We start from the raw sequence: 23,113 nt of genomic DNA, 5'->3' as shown, positions 1-23,113 counted from the left end.
ATGCCAAACGCGGTGCATCATCAGGGTGCAATGGGATTTGGAAAAAACAATCTTTAATATCAATAACAGCTAATTTCCAATCTTGAGGAAGCATTGTTGGGGATGGCATACCAGGTTGAGGAGAACCCATATCTTCAATTACATTATTAATTTGTCGGAGGTCACAGAGGAGTCTCCACCTCTTTTTGTCAGCTTTTTGGATGACAAACACTGGAGAGTTCCATGGGGACATGGTCTCCACAATGTGGCCCTTTTTTAGTTGCTCTTCTACTAGTTCCTCAAGCACCTTTATTTTTTGTTTACTGAGTGGCCACTGTTTCACATCAACTGGTTCGTCTGTTTTCCACTTAAGTTTTTGGATGGGGCGCTGTTGTTTAATGACTGCTGCACAAAAATGCTGTGGAGAGTCTGGAATATTAATTGTGACACCCCACTGGGCCATTAAATCTCTCCCTAACAAAGGTTCTGAATAATCTAACACAAATGGACGGATATTTGCCAATTGTCCGTTTGGACCCTCGAATTGAATAATGCTTTTGGATTGCCTTGCTAATTGCAGACCTCCTACACCTCGAAGGTGACTAGCAACATTTTGTAAAGGCCAGTGTGCTGGCCAGTCTTGTACTGGAATCACTGTGCAGTCTGCACCTGTGTCTACAAGCATCTCAATGCGTTTTGACTCCCCACCCCCACTGACATTGCACCACAATTTGGGTTTATCTGTCCCAATAACTTGGACCCGGGCGACTGTGGGCCCTTGTTTATCGGCATTTTCAGGTAAAGATGGCACAGGGATAGCTTGAGCAACAATTTGTCCCTTGGGAAGAAACAGGGGTGGGTGGAAACAGTGCAGGCTGAGAACAAATTGCTTGGGATCTGATGTTGTTATTCCCGGAGCAATTTCGATCTCTTGTGGTGTGTTTTTGTCCCCAGTGATGATGTACTTACAACAAATTTGGTTCCAAGTACCTTTCTGTTCAGGATTTACAGAGACAATATGCCAGTCAGTGTCCTTCAGGTGGAGTGACTCTGTCAGCTGCAACCTGTAAGGCTCATTGACAGAAGATGCGGTTAATACAGAATTACTTAAATCATAACAAAGGTTATTTTGTTTCACTTTCAACAGTGGGCTAGCAGACTTGGTCTTTGAAGCACCTGCTTCACTTACACAAATGTTAATATTATCGCGCGCTTGATTTGTTTTGCTACCCTTATTCTCTTGGCCTGCTCCTTTTATGTCTGCACGCCTGGCAGGCTGGCGCTTTATTCTTCGTTTTTTTGTTGTTGACCCCCAGGGAGGGCTTGCAGTTCTCCTCCCCTGCTATTTTTAAATTCATCAAATTCCCTTTTCAGGGGGCACTGGTTACTCCAGTGTCCTAGCTTATTACAAAGCAGGCATAGTTTAGTGGGCTCAACCATTGCCGGTCTCCGCTGCTGCCCAGGGTACTGCTGTGCTGAAAGAGAAGGTGCTGGGCTGGCAACAGCAACACGCTGAGGTGGTCTTGGCAGCAGCCTTGGTCTGGTGTCTTCCGCAACACTCATCAGAGGCACTTTCCTGTTACAGACTAGAAGCATATCTTTTAATGTAGGGGAAGGTTCCATAGGAAGGCTCAGGATTGCTGCTCGACACTGTTCATTTGCATTTGTAAATGCTATTTCTTCTAAAATTGCTTCCCTTGCATTTTCCTTTTTAACCTGTATTTCAATGGCTCTAGTTAGCCTTTCTACAAATTTCACAAAAGGCTCTGATGGTAGTTGTTTGATTTTACTATAGGGCTCAAAAGGCCCCTCAGGTTGGAGGGAAAAGAATGCTTTTTCAGCTGCTTCTTTTACTTTCTCAAGTGTTTCTGCAGGAATTGCAGCAGCTTGGACTGAGGGAGAAGACCATTGACCCTCACCACAGAGGTGGTCAATAGTAATGGGGTTACCATTGTTGTCTTTTGCTGTGTTTGGATCAGCCTGTAAGCTTGGGAGAGCATCTTTTAGCAGTTGTTTCAATGCTGATTCCCATAATTTGAATTCCGTGGATGTCATGAGACATGAAAAAATTTGTTTTAAATCATGTGGAACCACAACAGTTCTACTTAATTCAGAATTTAAAAGGCCACGGAAATATGGACTGTGTGCACCATATTCTTTATGAGATTTACAGATCTCTTTAATCAATTGTCGTCCAAAAGAACTCCAATTAGCAGTTGGGGCTGCTCCAGCTTGAGCTGCAGGCTGAAACGTAACAGGAGCTAGCGACAACATGGCACCATGCATTGGGTCTGCTGTCCCCTGCTCTGTATCCCTTGAATCAGAAGCATTGGGATCACAGCTACAGGTTTGGGGACAGGCAGTGGGTGTGTCCCCACCGTGGGAACCCGGGGAGGGGGCGGGGAAAGGGAGCCGGCAAGGGGCGGGGAAACCGTGGGAACAAGGGGCGGGGTCAAGGGGCTGGCAGGGGGCGGGGATACCGTGGGAACAGAGGGCGGGGTCACCTGGTGACATCACGTCAGCAGCCGCCCCCTGGGAGGAGTAAAGGGGCGGAGCTGAGGGTACTGCAGGAAAGGCGGGGGGAGGGGGGAAGGTGTCACGAGGAACAGGAGGAGAGGGGGATGGGGATGGAATTTTGGAATGCTTAAGAGGATTTTGGGAAGAAGAAGACCAGGTTTGGGAAGATGCCACGTGGCATCCACCATCTTGTGGACCCCCTAGGGACTGGGGGCCATTTTGGACATCACTGCTCTCCGAAAAACTAACACGTGCTTGGGATTTTTTTGGGGAAAGAGGTTTAGGGGTTTTAGAGGGAGAGGGAGGAACAGGGAGAGCAGAGGCACATGGCTTTACATTTGGCTTTTTCTCCATTTCCTTTTGTTTGAGCAATGCTGTTCGAATTTGCAAACTCCAGAACACAAATTTAGCTGAGGGTAATTTGCCAGATTGTCCTAAGGTTATCAATTCATTCCCAACTTTATCCCAGAATTGAATATTGTGGATTTCTTCAGGGGAAATGTTTGGGAACTGCAGAAAAAGCCATCTTATAAACTGTTTCAATTTTCCTTTAGAGAATTTCACATTACTCTTGATTAAAATGCTAACAATATCATAATACACTCCCCTTTGTACAATGCTAAGTTTGGAACCCATGTTAAAAAGCAAAGTACTTAATCCCGCCTGACCAAAAACAAAGCTAAAATCAGCTACCAATTTCTAAAAAAAACCACAGATAGAAAGCGATAACGAGCAGACAAAAGCTTCACAATGCAGCTGTATATACTGCTTTTAAAATTCCCGGGCAGCAGCAGCAGGGAGCTGGGACACGCCCTGCCGAGCCGAGGCAGAAACAAAGCCTCCCCCGCGGTGGAATGCAGCGCCCCCCGCGGAGCAGAGACAGCAACTACTCCACGTGGCAGCCGAAACCGGGACGCCCCCCCCCCGCCGCCGCGTGTGCAGAGCACTCCTGACCCCCGCAGGTCCCCCGGCCACGTGGAAAGAGAGCCCTCCCCTCTCCCGCAAAGAGAAAGAGAAAGAAAATCTCCTAACACGTGTCTGAACACGCTGCTGAGCCGGGGGGGGAAGGGCAGAGAGCGATCCCGCTCCGGCGCGAATTCTAAAAAACAGTGAAACACACAGCAGGAAAGCTAAACTAGAACGCTATGAATTCTCGTCTGTGGGGCTGCGCAGCCAAAATGCAAAGGCAAAAAGGAACAGAACTCGCGGCAGAGTCTGTTTTTGAGCTTCTGCTCTACCGAAAGCAGAGATACTCACGTGAAATGGAAGCTGTAGGCTGGGTACAGGCAGGCAGGTCTCCACCGGAAAAGGACCTCTCTCTGGGTGTAAGAGAGGCTGCCCTTTTCTTCCTCTGGAAAATCTGTTCACCACAATGAAGCAGGGCTTTCCAAAGGCGCCGAACAGTCCACGAAACTTTTTCTGGGAGTATTCCCAAAGTCTCTAGCTGGGAGTCTTGAAGCCAGGCTCCTTTCAGCTGGATGCACGGCTGCCAGAAGCTTCTCTGAGGAACTGCGAGTCCGTTTTCGGGCTGCAGAGTCGAGCCACCCACAGGGACGCCAATATATTGGAATATGTATCCCAATATAACCAGTTAGATGGTGCCCAGGCCAGTTCTGACCTTCGCTGCTGGGCCACAGGCAGCTCTGCGGTGTTATACCTCAAAGATACCTTGGCTGGCGGCAGAGTGCAGCGGGGCACAAGACAGGACTCCGTTCTCCTCAGGGGAGAGCTTCTGGCGATGGTGAAGAAAAGAAGGGAGCGGATTCTGCTAGAAGGTAGCCAGATGTTTATTCCATGAGCACAGATACGTCTGCACTGGGCTACTGCTGATAACAGAATAGGGCCACATGGTCTCATTCACATTTTAAGCTCAGGACAGGGGAAGGGGAGGGGACAGGTGAGTCACCAACCAGGTGAAGGGGCAGGGTCTCCAGGTACTAGGGTCACCTATCACACGACGCCTTGCTGGTATGTTAGCCTGATTGACAGGGCACACTCAGCGAGGGGCGAGGGGGAAGGGAGAAGGTAAAACAGGATATTGCAACACACCACAACATTGAGCTAAATTTAAACCACCAATTTATTTCATGTAGAGGTAATCCACATAAGCCTAAATAGTGGTCATCTGTTTCTCAAGAACCACACATTATTCTTTGTCTTACTTACCCTGTCTTTCCTTTGCCCTTGAGATGAGGGTGAAAGACTTCACAGATGATAATTTAGGCAACACCGGAGAAGCAAACAGCCACAATAATTTGATATTTGTAGGATGATAATATAATCTTTTATGGCTGAAACTAGTTATAAACTCTCATCATTAACAGTCAGTCCAGGTCCATTTCAGCCATAAAGACTTGCACTGTACTAGAAATACCAAGAGGCATTTAGTTATTAATTGGGTTATGTTGTCCTTATGCATGGATTGCGTCTAGATGCCTGCTCAAAATAAAAAAAGGATTCTGCAGAAATTATATATTCAGTACCTTAGATGTGATAAAGTTTTACATCTGTCAAGTGGTCTCACATCAGGAGATCAGCATTAATTAGACATTACATAGACAATAAGTAGAAGAGAGAAATGAATTGACTGTAAAATATGAAAGGTGAACTTGATCTTACATTTGCACTGTCTTTGCAGTGTTAATTCCTCATTACATCTCATTTTAACCATTACTAGTCAAGTATCAGAGACTTAATTTTAAAAGGAATCTGGGATAAAGGCTGGGGGTATAGATCTGTGAGGCAATGGCGATTAAGAGATGTAATTCTTACCAGTACAATTTTTGATAGTGTAAAGTATTGCAAATACAGAAATGTGGGGGGGTATGCACATGCGTTGGGAATAAAAACCGAATTATGAAACCTCTTTCTGCTTCCTTCTGATGAGGTAGAATTTCTCAGTCATCTCCAAAACATTTGTGTTGCTTGATTTTATGTGTTCTGTATTCATTGGTCACACCAGCATAGGTAGTTTCTAGACTGGATTTAAAAGAAAAAAAAGGAAAATGGCAATGAAAAATGTACTTCAATTCTTTATCTGACAAAATGTTCATTTGTCTTTCTAAAAACATACTTAATTGCTCACACAGGAAAATAATTGCACATCTTGTGAACCTTTTAGTTCTAACACTGGCATATTCTTACTTTAATTATTCTTCATTCTTAAAAAAAAATTAATTTGCCTTTTAAGGTTTTACTTCATCATTTAGGAAGTGACTGCTGCTGTGTAGGGGTTTTTTGTTTCATTTTTGAAAATATGCAAAATTTCTTATCTTTGTAAATTATATAGTTACTGCTTTTTCTTTCTGTTGTTTTTTTCCTCTTCCATGATGAGCAGCCATCACCAGTAGGTATACTATATTTAATATTTTTCTGTGTGCTTTCAAGTAGTGTAAATTACAGCATTTAAACATAAAGATGAGCTGTAAGCAAAAGAACACAGAAGTAAATTTAAACCTGGCCAGCTAGCAAAGAAGGGAACCCAGTGATTTTATCTGGTGCTGCTTCTTCAATAAAGTGTTTACTGTGAAAGTACTTTATGTGCGTATTAATAAGAGTGAAAATCACTTCATCAACCTTAGAAAATTTCTCCTTCTTTCTGTCATCTACTGGATATTTTATTTCTTTAATATAATTAAAAGATCAGAAGTTCATTGTGCTTAAATTTCTCATAAATGAAGGCAATGTTACAGAATCCTCACAGATATTACAGCATTCTCACAGGAGGATGTAATTCTATGTAAGAATCCATATGGAATTGTATCATTCCTAGGCTGTATGCTGGTGCAGTACAGTCACTCTCAGGCTCTCTAAATGAACAATTAAACACCACAGTGTCTTGACAGTTTTCCCATTTATATACACTTTACTGTGCTGTTGAAAAGAAAAAAAAGAAACAACAAAGGAGATTATCCTTGCTAAGACCTATTAATGATCAGCCATAAATAAGTGTCGTAATTTTTCTTAAGGCAATGTTAGTATCACATCCTTTGTCAGATTGCAGGGTATTTTATTTTTATTTTCATGCAGGAGCCTCCTATTTCAGTGGGAGAAAACAGAGGGGTGGGCTATCGATGCTACTGTATCAAAGCCATGATAACAGTAAATTCCTTTGAATACAGATATTTGTACTAGATTTTGTTGTGAAATGAAGGTGTTTATTGAGGCATACAAGTAAAGATTTAATTTTATTCCTCTTAGACAGATGAAATATACATTGAAGGTTGTGTGAGCCTCGATAGGAGGAACAGGCATTGAACCATAGTCTCTAAACTCCTGTTTTGCTGGGGGTGAGACACAAGACTATTTAGAGTCCCTTATGTTTTTTTTTCTATTAGTTTCAGTGAGGTTTGTCTGATTTTAAAGTTTGTGTTCGTGAATTTCAGTTGTGTAATTTTGACAGCTTGACTTCCAAAGGCAATTGTGTAATTTAGGCAGCTTAACTTCCTAAGGCATTGTCACAACATCTGTCAGAACTGGTGAAAGAGGCCAAAATTAAGTATTGAGTGTCCAGGTAATCAAGGTTCTTCAGAATCAGGGTTTTACTTGTGAAATTGAGCTAATTTTTGAAGATAACGAAGTGCAGCAGGCTTTCTTTCTGAGGCAAGGTTATGATTTCTAGTGTCTGTATGTTTTAATATATGATCCTAGAGGAAAAGGAGAGGAAAAAGCCTAAGTTTGATTAATGGAAGTAGCTTAGAAAGACCTAAGTATGAGGACTGATCTCAGAGCTCTTAGGCTGGAAAAAACGTCCCATTAATTTTAGTGGGAGTTTTGACTGCACAAGGACTTTCAAGATCAAGTGCTTTCTTGTTCATTAAAGGATAGAAGGTAATTAGAAATAAAGCACAGAAAAGATTTTATATAGTACTGCTTTTGTCAGCTGAAAAAATCCATATTATTGTAGGAGTTTTAGGCTAATCTTCTCTCTCCCTTTCTTGCATAAAATGATGACACAGTAGGTTGTTTTCATTACTCTTAGAGGTCTCTGCTTCTATCTGTTCATTTTATTGGGAAAAAGCAATTGGGAAGTTTTTTTTCTGTTATCTTACTTGCTGTTGGATTGCAATCTCATCTTTGATGCTGACTTTGTCATTTCCCTCTTCCATCCAAACCGTTTAGCTCAAGGTATTCCCATAACATTTTTGTTTGTAGATGTGGGATGATAAATGAAATAAAAAGCGAGTGTGCATTTTGGTTGAAAGATTTTGCTGATGTCAGCTCACGAAATAGAGAAACAGTTAGAAATAAAAAGGTAAAGCTGTACTAAGTTTTACAGAAACAAATCTTGCATGTTTTATAATATCTTAAATTATGTTGGCTTTTGAATACCTTTTAGTGATGCCTTAGGTTTTAGCTTTTATATTTTTCAGATTCCATACTGCTTTAGTGTGTAGTTCTGATCTTCATATTAGGGGATGGTAAGTTCTCTTCCCAGAGTAGGTAGACAAAATAATTCCTTTCCTTGCTTGGGACCAAGGACAACCAATCCAAATTTCAGAGCCAAGAGCATAAACAATGTGGTCTCAAAAGAGAAAAGAAAGATGGGGCTTCATAACCTAAAGCTATAATTGGACAATTACCTACAGTATGCTAATGGACTAGAACTTACAAAAGTGTGAGACCTTGTGACCAGTCATCCATTTTGTGACCATTTTGGTTCATCTTGGGTATAGCCCTGGCTGGGTTCTTGTACTGCCCAAGGTGTATCCACTGAGGCCCTTTAATAAATACCTACTATGTTCTCCATCTAGCCTCTGTTCTAAGTCAGCCTTCACAAGTCATCATTAGGGAAGCCATATATTCTTCAGACCTTGTGAACCCAACCCTGTATTTTAAATGTTTTCAGTCATGAACCATTGCAGGAGTCATGAATTTAGATCATCAGCTGATGGGAGTACTTTCTACACTGACGTTAGGGACAAGGCACTCATCTCCTGTTAGAACGTCATTCTTTGTAATACTTAAAAATAAGATTTATTTAACTTTTTTTACAACTACTTTTTTTCCTCTCCTCTATATCAAAATCTTTTTTTTGTTCAGCCTCAAGCTGTAATTTATTTGTTTGAAGAATGTGGTCCAAGTTTAATTGTGAGTGTAATTGCCAGTGGAAGACTGAGAGATGGAGATTGCTTTCTGTACAGCTTTCTATGAGGAGTTGGTGCACACAGGGAAGTTGTAAAATGGATGGGGATATTATGAATCTGTTGCTTCTTTGGTTCTCTTTTCCGTCCCTGCAATATGTAATGATCTTAACCATTCCCAAAAGCATGGGAAAGTGAGACATATTTCACTTCTGATGTAGCTGTAGCCTACTTTTTGTAGAAAAAAGGCATTGTATTTTATGATTCCATTAATTTGTCTTTTCAGTCTGAAAATTGTTATGTGAATGATATTTTGTTCCTGCTTCTTTCTGTTTTATTTTGATGGTCTCTCTCCCTAAGCTTTTAGTTAGCTAAGGGGGTAGGAGAAACATTCATTATTTGTCTTGTAATTCCTTTCCAATTATTTTCAGGAAACTACTTATTATTTCTGCAAAGGTGACATTTCTGTAAAGGTAACTTTCTAATAAGTAGGGAGGTATTAGGCAATTGGAGTGTACTTTCAAAATCTTATCACTTTATCAAAGTGGATCAAACTGGTCAATATGCATTTTGAGAGAGAGCTTGGTCCACAGGGACCCCTTCTTTGCCTTTTAACCAGTTTGATTCCATTTCCTTTGGGTGAATTGCTCTTCAGTTGTACTCATGTAAATGAGGAAAACAATCATACGTAAAACATCAAATAGGTACAGGCAGATTTTAGAATGTGGTGTTCCCAGTGGCTTTACCTTATTGTTAAACTCTCCTATTAATCTCCCTGGATTACATAAGTGCCTTTTCATGCAGAGTGTAAAGCCAAGTAACATTTCTGCTTCTGTATGACCAAATAACATTTCTGGTTGTGTAAAGCATTTTTATTTTGGGGTTTGTGGGTTGGGTTGTTTTGTGGGTTTTTTTTTCCCTCAGTAAAATTTTAAATGGCAAAAAGGGATTTCCTGTATTTAGTTGGAAATGTGACTTCAGATATGAGAGGAGAATACTTTTGGTAGATGAAATCCTTAAATGACTTTCTGCTTTCAAGGGGAGTTCTTGAAAAAGCTTTCAGAACAGTGATACAATTCTCCAAGAACACAGAACTTTTATGAGACATCCAAGGTACCTGTTGGGAGTACTTTGGAAGAGACATGTGTTTTCCATTGCAAGTAAAAGTACTATTTGATGTAAAGCGTTCTGAGGATTTTGCTCGCTATAGAGTGGTAAAGGAATGGATAAACCATTCTGTACAGAGTACTAATGTTCTTTCTGAATATGGGGCACAGAGTGCTTTTTTGCAATTTGGGCATATTAGTCTACAGAGAAAGGATTTGAAATTGTCCGACTTTCCAAAAACATTACTCTTAGTGTCATGTTCTCTCTCTGGGAAGCTTTCTTTTCTCAAATAAAATTGAACAGTTTTCTGAAAAGGCCTGGTGTGGTGTTGCTTGCTAACTTTCTGACTGTCCTTCCAAATGGATGTGTTGTTTTGGCGTAGTTCAGAACTATTGTGGTAGTTTTCTGTTTTTGAGTTAAATGAGAACATCAGTTCCTCTCAGAATAGGCAGATTTGAAGGTTCTGCAAACTTAGTAACCTACTGACCTTTCCCTCCACTGTTCTCTCACATTCATATACACAGTCTTTATGACTCTAGTCCTTGGAGACTTGATATTTTGGGGTGTGTGAGTATTATACCCAGGAGGGAACCTGAAGTAGTACATAGAGCTATTTATATTCAGCAGTTAGTAACAGAGCATGAACATCCATTAATGCTCCCACATTAAACACAGCTTTAACTGCAGTTTCAAAGATCTGCTGGTTTTGCTTTTTTGAGTCTCAAGGCTGATTAATAATATCTTAATAAAAAGCTTAATAGTGCATTAAACTAAAAAAAGGAGAAAAAATTCTTATTATGAGACATCTTGGTAGTTCACTAAACAGAACAATAAAAGCTCGTCTGAAATTCAGTTGCCTGACTACAACAAAATGTTCAACAATCAGCTTTCAGAAGCCACACTGATGTTTGATGTAGCATTTTAAGTGTTACCACCCATATGTTTGGTAGCACACTAAGCTGTGAAGTTTGTGAACCCTCATAAAAAGTTATTTATCTGCCTTCCATAGAAATTTACTCACATTTTGCTTTCTACAGTACCAATATTGGGCCGTTTGGGGAGGTGGGTGATCTGAAGATCCATAGTAAGAATGACACATCTTTTTTATTTAAATATTATTGCTTTTTAGGCACTGAATTTTGGAGATATGCCGAAGTACTTGTGGGAGATTTGGGTACCTGACAAACCATGGGTGGTAAGATATCAGATCCACTGCAATAAATAAAATAAGCATTTTATTTTAAGATAGGTGTTTTTGGGCCCTGCTGTCACTGAATTCAATGGACTGAACACCTGCAGGGCTCATAAGAACTGCAGTACTGCAAATGTATGCAAGTGTGTTTCCATTCTTTTCAATATTATCACACTGGTGCAAAGTTGAAGTAATGCCTGTAGTGTACTAAAACTGTGTGGTAGCATCTGACAGGGAGAAGAGAGAATTTTTCAGCTGAAGTTTATAATAAGGCCGTTTCTCTTATCTTTACTCAGACAAGTGAGTGTTTAGTTACTGCCTCTCAGAGCAATTAATGGCTCACAGCTGGACCTGCTGAACAGCACCCTTCTCCAGGCCTCCTCTTGAAAGTCTTGTTTAACACTTCCTTCTGGAGTCCAACCCAGTAAGCCAGGGAAAGTAACAATCTCCTTTTGAGCACCCTGTGGATTTCTCCAAAAATGAGTCTGGCAGATGCTGTCTGCTGTCCACTATCAAAGTCAGGAAGCAGAAAAGAACCAGAGTTCAATGTTTTGATTTCTGAAGCCCTCCATTAAGGAATAGCCATAGTCCGTTCAGATATGTCCTTTTTTTTTTTTTTTTTTTTTTTTTTCCAGAAAGGCAATCTAATCTGTCAGTTTCCACACTGGATTTTTTTGCAAAATAAAGGACCGTAGAATCTGTCCACTATATGTATTTTTAGGAGAGTCTCTTCAAAACTAATACCACAAAACTCCATGTAGAAGCTCAGAACTTTCTAATGTTTCAAAGGTTGAAAGCAATAAATACAATTTAAATGTAGTTTCATCCCATTATATATTTAATTACCTTTGTTCAACTATTTAAACTATAAATTTACAGTATGATGTTATTTCCTTTGTAATATAGGCCTTGTTCCCCCAAACTACACACTTTTTGTCAACTTCCTTTAAGCTACATCAGGAGAATCAGTTCCTGGGAACTGGAGTTTCCTGTATCAGATTATAAATTTAAAATTACATTTTCTACCTACCTACTGTGTATTTGAATTTTTAGCCTTAACAGTAGGATACATTAGCTTCACTGTAGGCATGCCAGAGATAAGGTGCTTGCTTTAATTTTTTCAGTGTAAAATATTCCGAATAAACTTTGTTGAATCTCTATTAGTGTAGTATAAAATTGATCTAGATTAAAACCTCCTAGATATCTATCTCTCTCCTTTCTAAATATAGAGAATGCAGTAATTATAAATTAATTGATTACCACAAGAATTTTGAAGGAAATTTTCAGTAAAAAAAGGCATTAGACACAGTTGAAACCAAGTAATTTAAAGTGAACACGGTAATAAATGGGATTCACAGTTGAGCTAGATGATCATTGTAGGTCCTTTCCAATTGAAATATTTTATTCCGTTTTATTTAGTGCCCAACACTAGAGATCTAGGTGACTATAGCTATTTATAAATTCTTTTTACAGCAATAAATAATGGTTGGACCTCACTGAGGCAGACTCAGGCAATGGAACAGCATGTGAGACTAAACATGCACGCGTCTTTAGCTCACCTTTAGTATATCTCCTTTTGTATTGGTGCTGAACACAATGTTTTAGCAGAAGCTGTCAAGCCTAATATTTTATTTCATTGTATATTAATTTTAAAATAAAGAGTTGTACTATACTGATTTATTTAAATCCAAGGGCAATATATATGTAATGCTTCATGATCAAGTCAATTTTGAGAGAAAGTATATTATTCTATACATCACATTGTAAAAGCTGGCATCTTAAGAGCTACAGATATTAGGGAAATGAATTTCAGGAAGGTAGATGTTAATTACAGAAAGCAAGTACTAAAGTAACTAAACAGGAAGAAGTTCTAAGCTTTCAAGCTAATTTCTGGAACATTTTATGTAACTCTCAGCCTTTCCCTAAGAATTATCTTTGTCAGACAATTTTTTTCAGCTAGGTTCAATACTTCAAGAGATTTAAAAAACTAATGTGTGAAATATTTATTTCCCATTCTTGTTCTAAGTTTTCAAAAATGGAGAAAGTTATTCTCTTTACCAGCTGATAATGGACATGGAGGACCTTCGGATTTTTTTTTTTTTGATAGCTGACAGCTATAGCCTGTCTAGTCAGTTTAATTAAGGCTTCTTTTCTGTGCCTTTTAATGTTAGGCTTTGAAAAGGATCCTGCAAGCTGTTTCTTATATAAAGTACTTTAGGTGTTCTAGCATATTTTTATCATTTTAATATTGATGTTCACAGTCTGAGAAGTATCTAAGTAATGTTGATGATCTCTAGAGTGAATGAGGACTGCACATTTTGCAATGCATTATTGAGTATGAATAAAGTTGTCTTGTATTCTTGCTTTTTTCTGAAACAGCTGAATTACCTATGAGTACTTTGCACATCTAAATAGCAGCCTCTTTCAAAAGAATTCTTGGCAAAGAAAATATCCATTAACATTGTATCTAATAGAATTTTTTAAAAAAGAGCCTTAAAACAAGTTTCAGACCTAATGGATTTTCTATTTCTTTAAGTTCAATTTCAGTCATTTCAGCCTTTAATATTTGTGGTAGATGGTCCTGAATACTAGATGCTGAAGCTTTTATATTAGTGTCTCATGTAGATCATGAGCAGCAGTGCAGACAGCACAGTTTTGCGGGGGGACTGGGCTGGGGTGAGATGGATGCAGGAAAGGAAACAGCACTCACTGATGAATAATCTAAAGTATATTTAGATAATCTAATATATTTAGGATGTGGGAGAGATGAGAACACGTGGATAGCACTTGGTCTTTTAATCAGCCTATTTTGCAGCAGACACACATTCCCCCACACACACATACACACCCACAGCACTTCAAGCTGCATTTCCTTCAGCCCAGTTCAAACCAGCATGCAGGGCTACAGGACACACACTCCAACTGCACATCCTGGCTGGGCCCTAGCTGTCAGATGGATTCTTGTGCGTGTGGTTCAGGTTTAGTGTTTTGTGGGATGCTGGATGCCCATGGATGCATTCATTCATGAGCAGCTATTGTCTAAACTGTCGGTGGATTTATAAATCATCCTGTTGGTGTAAGCCACTCTAAACCAAGGCAGTGAGCCTGTGGCCTCATTGTCATGTGGCTTCAGGCCAACATCCCTGATATCATCCATATGTAAGGCCAGCTAGCAGTTGTCATGGAGGTTATTATCATTCTGTTCTCCCAGCCCAAATCTGTTACAAAGTGTGAAGTCAGCAACAATTATGTAACAGAGTTCAGCCAGCGCAGCTTTGTCTTGTGTCTCACACTAGGTTAATTTTGTTATTTGCAGATGGGCAGTTGTAGTCGTGGTTCCATTTATCTAAGCTGTGCTTTTGGGTAGATTCTTATCTTGTGTCATGCAATCAAAACAATCCCTTCTAGGAATATAATGGGACTTTGGCACTGACAGCATTAACATCTGTTCCTTGGGCGTGGAAACACTGCTTCCCACACCAACACATTAATACACAAACCTGGGAATGTGCTTGTATAGGAGGGAGGAAAAAAAAAAATCAGAAGCAGAAGGAAGGAAGGTTTGTGGAGGATATAAGCACGAATCTTATGACTGAGCTTGACTTAAATTAACAAAATCTTTTGAGAGAGGAAAGAGATGAAGATTCTAGGAAATGGGCTAAGGTTAAAGAGAATCACAGACCATTCAAATATCCCACTTGATTGTGTACCACATAAATGACTTGATTTCCAAACAGCAGATTGTAGATACTTTTTTCTCCTGTAAAAATTAAATTTAAAAAAATGAAAAAAACCCACTACTTTCTCTCTCCTGTTCAAGCTAGATGACAACTATTTGAGGCAGAATTCTGAGAAATTGAATGTTCTGTACATTATAAATTTTGCAGTCTGTGTATACAAATATGGTTATTAATCTTGTCAGATTTTATTTTGTTCTGATCATAACTCTAGATGCCTATTAAATGGTAAAGGAAGTACCTTAAATTGGATATAATTCCAGAATGTTGGACAAACAGCAATCTTTTTTGTAATTAGATTTTATTATGTCTTTGTTTTCAAAGTAAACTTCTCTGCTGTTTAGAACTGTCATTGCAATTGCTTGGGAAACTGCTTTCAAATTAATCTAAATAGATTCTGGTCAATGAGGAACTGCTCTTCTGTCTCAAACATGAAGTGAAACTGAATTTATCAGGTTTATAAAAAAAAACAGGTTTGTATAAAAATAAATATCTACATATATATCTTGACTTCACTTTTTCCCTAATTGGTAACATGCAATGTACAATTCTCATTTTTGATTCACCCCTTTGGTGTCTACATCTCCCCTTAGGGAACCAAGCTGTTTTCCTCTTCTGCTGTAATTGAAATCAAACTTGTTGCAGTCTGTAATTGATAGTGAATCTAACAACCTAATGCTTTATATGAGACAGATGCACAGCAGAAGCTCATGAAGCAGCATATGGAAAAGTAAGTGCCCTACTGGGGTGAAGATAGATTCATTCTTGTTTTGTTAAACAATATTCCAATACTTTGATCAACTAGTTCACCTCCATTTTAGTAAGCTAAGAGACACATGTAGAACATTTGGAGTATATGTGCTGTATTAATAGAAACAGACCACATCTTTCAGTCCTCATGAAGAATTGTACTTCCAGACTCTCATATACTTGCTTTGACTGATCTTTTCTCTTGAGATGTTAAAGAAAAATATTCTAGTTTCTGTCTCACTGTTGTTATGACAGGTCTAATGGCTCATAAGGGAATGTAAATCTAGATGTTCTCTCTCAAACTTGTTTTGGCATCTAGTGTAAATCATAATCTTGTATAAGGAAGGCATCTTTTTGTCTCTGGATGAAGACATTTGCTAAGAATCTGCCATTGGAGCAGGATGCTGCTGTCTATCAGCAATATGTAACATATTCCTGTTTTTCTTCCTCTCTTTAGTCATATAACGCTTACATTCTTAGTGAATAAAATAATAAGATATTTATAGGTATCATCCTATATCTTATATCTCCTTTCTCTCTCTCTCTCGTCTATAAGGGAAAAGAGAGCCAGTCATGAATTTTATATTAAGTAAAACCTTAATATTTTAAAATATGTGGGGTTTCTTTTGTTTTTTTTTTCTTTTTCACTCTGTTGGAGATTTACTCTGCTTTCAACACTTGGGAGGGTTATATAGTTTAAATAGCATTATTCTATGTAGCTTCTCTTTATGACACAGCATACTGTAATTAAATATAGAACTAAGAAGTTGTAGGTTAATGAAAACTGTGTTTGCTGATGGATTTCTTAAGACATTTTTAAGCATATTTTCTTAGCTGAAATAATGTAGTAGTTGCCTTTGTGGATTTCCTCATATCTGGTTTTGAAACGAGCCTCACATGTTCCTTCCAGTGCTACTGATAACAAGCTGTTATCAGCATATCTGAGTCAAGCAGACTAAAGCTTTGAGCTATTGCATCCATAACTAAGACTGAAGACCTAGCTTAAGTCAAAAACCACACTTTTTCTGTGATGCTTCTGACCCTAAAGATGTTGTCCTGTGCAAAGTTTACCAGGATTTCTCCTGGGGTAGCAAAATTCCTTTAGGTATATCTAAATAAATATTAGCTTTCTGGTGAATACTTATAAAGAGATTTAGAAGAAAGCTAGTTATTCTGTAACTCCTCAGATAGTACCTGGTTTCTCAGGGAGCTGAGGAAAAATAGAGGAGGAATTAACTTCTTTACTCTGTTCACAATCACAGTAGAGATTATTCTCATTAAATATTTATCCATCATGGAGGAGGAAGAGAGTTGAGTAATCAAACAGTTGGTGTTAATTTAAATGTCAAATCACAATTAGAAAAAACATTCTTGCAATCAAATTTTATTGTGTTTTCCCAGTCTGTGCTCTGAAAAGATCCTTCACTCAAGGATTTCCACTCTGAGGGAAGAGAGTCCAATATGGATTTGACTCAAATTTCCTGACCTTTTTTCGCTTTTTGAAAATTCCATAAACTTTCTGTGACTCAGTATTTCCTTCACAAGGTTAACTTGAGGCTGTTATTTATTTTTTGCAAATAGATTTCCCTCCAAGTTGATCAGTTGTTATCCTGAATGGATTCTATGTTTTCCATTGCTGCACTGGAGGTACCTGTGGACAATTTATCCAGCTTCTGAAGCTTTCTCTGAATAGGAGCACAGACTTCCAGCATGCAGAACATTTTCCACCAGCTTGGTGTCATCTGCAAACTTGCAGAAGATTCCCTCTGCCTTATTATCCAGTTTATTAATGAAAGCATCAGCTGCAAAGGCATCATTAGCCCCATTAACCGTCCCTATAAACAAAATGCTGTTGGAACCATTTGAACCTGGCAGTCCAAGCAATTTTTCCAGGCACCTGGTAGTCCACCCACTCAAAACATCTTTTCACCAGTTTAGTAATGTGGATTAAATAAAACATTTTTTAAAAACATAACAAGGATCAAGGAGGCCCTTTTTCACCAAGGCAATGACCTCATCACAGAAGACAGTCAAGATGGACAAGCATGATTTGCATTTGGTAAATGCATGTAGGATCTCCTCCTGCTCTGTGTGCTTGGATGTATTTTCCAGGAGGGGATTTTTTTGAGTACCGAGCTTAGGCTGACTGATCTGCTGTGTCTCCAGTGATAGTCCTCCTGTTTTTTTCAAAAGTAGACAGATATTCCTGTCATCAGAAACCTACTGTAATTACCAGACAGTTTTAAAACCTCAAACAGCGGCTGATGTTCCATAAACTTAATTGGTTTGTGCCCCAATCTTCTGCTGGGAATAATTCTTGAGTCTCCCAGACCCTAGCACAGGCTCAGGAGGAGCTGGGAGGTTTGACACAGTCATTACCCCTAGAAACTAAAGAAAAGAAGGTTCCTATTACCTTAGTTTTTCCATGTTCTTTGCCACAAAGTTCCCTACAGCTTGAGTGATGGTCCCACATTTCCCTTTGTCCTCCTTTTCCTGATAAGGAAATATGATTTTTATACATCATAGTCCTCAGTAGTATGACCTCTAAGGCAATATTGCCTTTTGTAATACAACTGAGCAGAGTCAGGATTTCCCCGTTGTCCACACTGACCTAATGCTGTGCCTGTTAGATTTCCTGGGCCTCACACTGAGCTTTTCCTGTGCTTTGAAGAAGTTGTCACTGGTGATCAGTCAGCTCTCCTGAACATCTATACCCTCCAGGGCAGTCCCATTAGATCCCACCAAGCAGATCCCTTACAAGTTTAAATCTACTTTTTTAAAGTCTAGGTTTGTAATTTTTTTTCCCTTGGTAATAGTTTAAACTGTGTGTAGTCTGGTCAGTTTACCAGCCCCCAGTACACTTCTTTTAAATAAAGCCAATTCTTGATGGCGGCCAGAAGTCTCTTCAAATTTTAGTGCTCCACCATCTTGCCCTTTCAGAAAAGGCTGAGTTTCTTGTCTCTTTTGAGAACCACCCTTGTGATTGTGAGGCTTCCCCAAGTTTTATTAAAAAGTTTTCATTTCCTCTTCTTGATCAATCAGTCTTTAGCAGACACTCATCACTGCACCCAGCCTGATCTTGATCCGTCAGCTCTGCCAGTTAATGACGTGCTCCAGTGCAAATCTCCATGAATTCAAACTGTCCGTGTCCATAGAGTGCAACCTCTCCTCCCCACGTGTCCTGTGGAGCCTGTATGGACTCCCTGTGATTGTTTTCAGCTCCACAAGTGTTTGTGTACAGGCACCTGAGGTGAGCTCCCGAGCGGCACTGCGTTAACCAACCATGATCCCTGAGAGTTATCCTCGCGTGTGACATGTTTTCACTTTCTCCTGCCCTTCCTCTAAGTCTCAGGTCACTTGCTCACCATCTCTAGATGTTTGAAATGCTTTTCACTAGATTGGAAAGCTTCTCTTCAAGCCTCTTTTGTAGGCCGAGTCTGGGCATACTTTATTAAATACATCAAGACATAGAAATATTTGACATATATATTTAATGTATGCATACACACAGAATATCTATGCACATATTTTGTGTCTATCCATCCTTAAAAACTGTATGAAAGTTCATGAATAGAACAGACAGTTTATGTGTATTGTTCTGCATTTGTGCGCAGCAGTAGAAAGAATAGAATGTAAGAAACTTCCTAAAGTACTGAATAATTATCTTTTTGATTTGGTATAGTGCCTTCAGCTTTTCATCTCCTACATGACTTACTGGCAGTAATATCTTTCAATCTGATTTTTCAAATGGTACAATGTGTTTTTGGCTTTTTGAACATCATTGAAATGAGAGACAGAAAACAGTCATGCATATGCCTGGCCAATTTAATGGTGATGATTTATTATTCTCTGTAAAGAATGTGCTGAAATGTTTTGGAAAGGCTGGTCCTGAATAGGGATTCAAAACACAGTAGTTAAACAGATTCAGTATTCTTTTCTTCTAGAACTATGATTACATTTAAAAAAATCATCAACATATAGCATTCTAAACACATTTGACATGTAGTACTAAATTCTGACATTAAAAAAAAACAAAAACATTTTTGCATACTCCCACAGATTTATTTTCTTTAAAAGCTATTTTTCTTGGTGGGGGAAAAAGAAAAATAATTTTAATGTATTTGAATATTTTAAGGAAGATATATCTATTATTTTATAAGACTAAGATGTCTGTCTTTTCTTGTAAGTGGGGTGCAACAGAGGTTGTTTAAGTGAATATTTTTTTATAGTATATTGGTATGAGAAGTCTCTTGGACATTCCTGTGTTTATATCATTCTTTATGCTACTTTGTTTCTTAAACCAATAAATATACTGTGGGTGAGAGAGATGAGGAAGTATTCATAAGAACAGTTCTTCACAAGTTTTCTTCACCTGTCCCATGCCTAATAAAGTAAAATTACTTTCCATGCTGAAGGAAATTTTTTCAGTTGCATTTTTCCTTGGAGGAGGAGAGAATTAAAAAGAACATTATGTTCCAGAACTCAAAGATTTTATGACCTAATGTTAAATGCAAAGGTGAAGTAGGATAAAAATAGACTACAAATGTGATTCATGATAATAACAATTTTAATCTTTTAGTGGGGGGGAGGAAGGAACATTTCCTTCAATTGAAGATTATGTGCCAGAATTTTTTTCTGTTGATGTTCACCTGCGATGTTTTCTCTTAAATTCTTCTAAATATTGAGTGTATTAAAAAGCATGCAACCTGCTTTATACTGTATTAAATGAGAGCACAGCCTGTGATTAGGCAATGGATTGAAGCATTCAATCACTGCCTGAAACTGGGGTTTAAATACCTACATTGTGGATACTTAACTTTGAGTATCTGAGCCTAGAGTTGCAATACAGCCTTCAAGTGCATAGTGATTTTGTTTTGTTTGGGGTTTTTGTGCTATTTGTTTTGGCTTGTTGGTTCTATTTTCATTTGGGTTCTTTTTGGTGTGGTTTGGGTATTTAGTTGCTGTTGTTTTTTTTCCAAATCGTATCCAAGAATTTGTTAAAGAAGCTTGGGAAAAGACGGCTCACAGAGGCTGAAGCGGTGTATGTATGCCTATTGTTTTTGTCCATCTTTTTTGTGCCATGGTCCTCAGCAAGACTTGTAAAGAGCAGCCCACATGGTTGTCACTGAGGGCAGAATTCCGTACGTTTTCAAATGCAGAAATTGAACAGAACATAAAATGTCAGTATAGACTAGCAGGAGTGTTTTGTGAGGATAAACAGAGGTTGTAGGTGGATAGAATATAAGAAAATAAAGGTAGTATAGAAAGTAATCTTACCCCTAAGGAGTTGCAGCTGAGCCAATTATTAAACATTAGGAACAGGCCTGACTTTAACAGGCCGCTGCTGCAACCAATGAGAAGAAGAGTGCTATAAAAGAGTGGGTTGGTTGATTGAGCGGGGAACTGGAGTCAGTTGGGAAGTGTGAGAAGAAGGAAGAGTCAGTGCTTAGAGCAGCTGCCTACAAGAACCATCAAGGAGGTATGAAACTCTTGCAATAAAGAGATAACCATATGGAACCTTTGCAATATAATGACAACAAGAGGTGATACAGAAAGTGTAATTCAGCACTGTCTTTGTGAATGATTGAAGTAGCACAGATAAGGATAACTTTGTCCTGATTAAAGTCAGCAGACATTTGCCATTGGCCTTCATAATGCTTCTGTGTTTTACCCACTCTGTGTGACTAAACTGAAATTTGGCCAAGTAGGTGCTAGTCATTCTTCTCATCAGTAGAAATTTAGTCCGTTCTGGGTAAAGCCTTTGTTACTCTTCCTGCCATTAGGGCGAGATACATTGACATTACTTAAGACCTTTAAAAAGATATCCTCATTTTTGATTATCTACCTGATTTAAGCAGAGAGGGATAAAGCATTTGTAGTGATTTTAGCAGCCCCTGAGGACTAAAAATATGAAAAAGAAAGAGGTTTCTTTTTTTTTTTTTTCCCGTGCAATACATATCAGATTAATTGTTTCTGGTTTAGGATTAATGAGGTTTCGTGGATGGGGATGAAGTGGCTAAGCAGTCACTGATTTTTGTAGAAAAGAAATGGAAAGCGTTTTATTCTGAAATGTTTCAACATTGCTGAGTCTTTGAAATAAATTTTCTGGGTTTAATACAGTGCTATTTTGAGCTGTCATATTTCTAATATATTGCAGCACTGTAAACTCTCACATCCTGGACCTTCTTTTAGACTACTGGGTATATGTGCCTGAGTACGTGAATGTCGCAATCAGGAAATAGCACAAAGTGGAATGGCTGGTACTGCATGTTTTTCAGTTTTGCAATGTATTGCAGATCACAGGGATTTATTACAAGAGAGGGTTGTTGATTTGGGTTTTTTATTCTTTTTGTTTGTTTTGCTTTGTTTTCTACTTAGATGATCTTTGCTGTGCTTTATTTTTACTATACCCTTCTATTGTCATAAACAATGTATCTACTAATAACTTCCCTTCCCTCACTAAATAATTCCTTAACATATAGTAAAAGAAATTATTGCATTATTTTTTTCATACTCTCTCTGTTTCTTCTCTTCCCAAAACCCAACCTGACCTCTACCAAATTCTGTTAGATTCAGAATCAGAGGCTTTAGAAAAATAAAAGCTGCCAAGTGTATTGGCTAGCAATTCATTTGTACACTTTTCAATTTATAGAACCGTCCCTCAGCCTCAGTTTTTAATTTGGTGCTTTAGATGAAATCCTATTTGGGGAAATCAATGAGAAGCTAACCAAAGCCTAGGCAGCTGCAGTGGTTAGAAGTCGACAGCTTTGATTGCATGCCAAACTGACATCTAGGTCTAGTTTTTCTGTTTTACTTATTCCTCATTCTCCAACCTTTTGCCATATCACATGGCGCTATCCTATCAAGCTTTGATACTGGTAGGAGAGAATTTGTGTGCTGAACAGAGCATTGCTTGTTACCTTATACTGCAATTTTACAGTGACAGAAATATCAAATGAAAGAAAATATACAGCAGAAATAGTTTTTGAACACAATTTCTGGCAATGTTCCAGCTGCTATGCCTGTTGCTCTGATGCCCTTCACTGCTGATGATTTAAACCAGGCTATTGATTAAATCATAGCATTGGTTGAAGGTAAAAAGCCAAAGAAGAATTTATATAACACAAAAGGATAAGGATACATACAGAAATATATTATTCATACTCACTTCACACAAAATTATTGTGGGTCAGTTCATGTTTTCCACAAAATTTCTTTACCCTTTTTATGTTTTGAAATATTCAAAATGTTTTTGATGAACTAATATGGCCATTAAACTGAATGATAGCAAGAAAATTAGGACAGATAAAATAACATTATGTGAATTTTTTTCCCCTATCTTAGTAATGGATTTAAACTCAAAAATACACATTTAAATGCATGTATAGAATCTAAATAAACACATAAAACACAAAAACTGCTGAGGAACACATTGACTCCAGATAGCTTGGGGTGAAGCTGCAGTGGGAGCTGCAGACTGAGGTCTGGGTGGGAGCCCAAGGCAAGAGGCCATGAACTGACCACCCTTTGCATGATGAAGGCACAGGGACATGGAGAGACAGCCAGGTGACCGGACACTCAGTGACACAGCAGGAACCAAAGACTCCATACTTTGTCAAGCTTGATCAGTGAGGGGATAAAAGCCTAGTGATTCCTTTGTTCCAGGCCCCTCCTGGGAGACACCAGCTCAGGCTGTTTCTGTGTTTCTCCGCCATGAATAAATGGCTTTATGGACCAAGACATCTGAG

The 23,113-nt window shown here is 38.7% G+C and overlaps 1 protein-coding gene across 13 annotated transcripts in view; it reads left to right on the top strand.

Annotated features, from left to right (window-relative positions):
- The window catches only part of PCDH9 (protocadherin 9), a 689,424-nt gene that overhangs the window by 297,940 nt on the left and 368,371 nt on the right, over positions 1-23,113 (top strand). For 6 of the 13 annotated variants that reach the window (XM_014270979.3, XM_014270976.3, XM_074535506.1 and 3 more), the window contains one exon: positions 10,816-10,881. The exons of the other annotated variants lie outside the window; for them this stretch is intronic. In XM_014270979.3, coding sequence (XP_014126454.2) covers positions 10,816-10,881 — 66 coding nt within the window. The remainder of the gene's footprint in view (positions 1-10,815; positions 10,882-23,113) is intronic. 13 annotated transcript variants of the gene reach the window in all.

This window comes from Zonotrichia albicollis, chromosome 2 (assembly GCF_047830755.1).
Source record: "Zonotrichia albicollis isolate bZonAlb1 chromosome 2, bZonAlb1.hap1, whole genome shotgun sequence".
Classification (NCBI taxonomy): Eukaryota; Metazoa; Chordata; class Aves; order Passeriformes; family Passerellidae; genus Zonotrichia; species Zonotrichia albicollis.
This window is presented reverse-complemented; position numbering and strand designations above follow the sequence as displayed.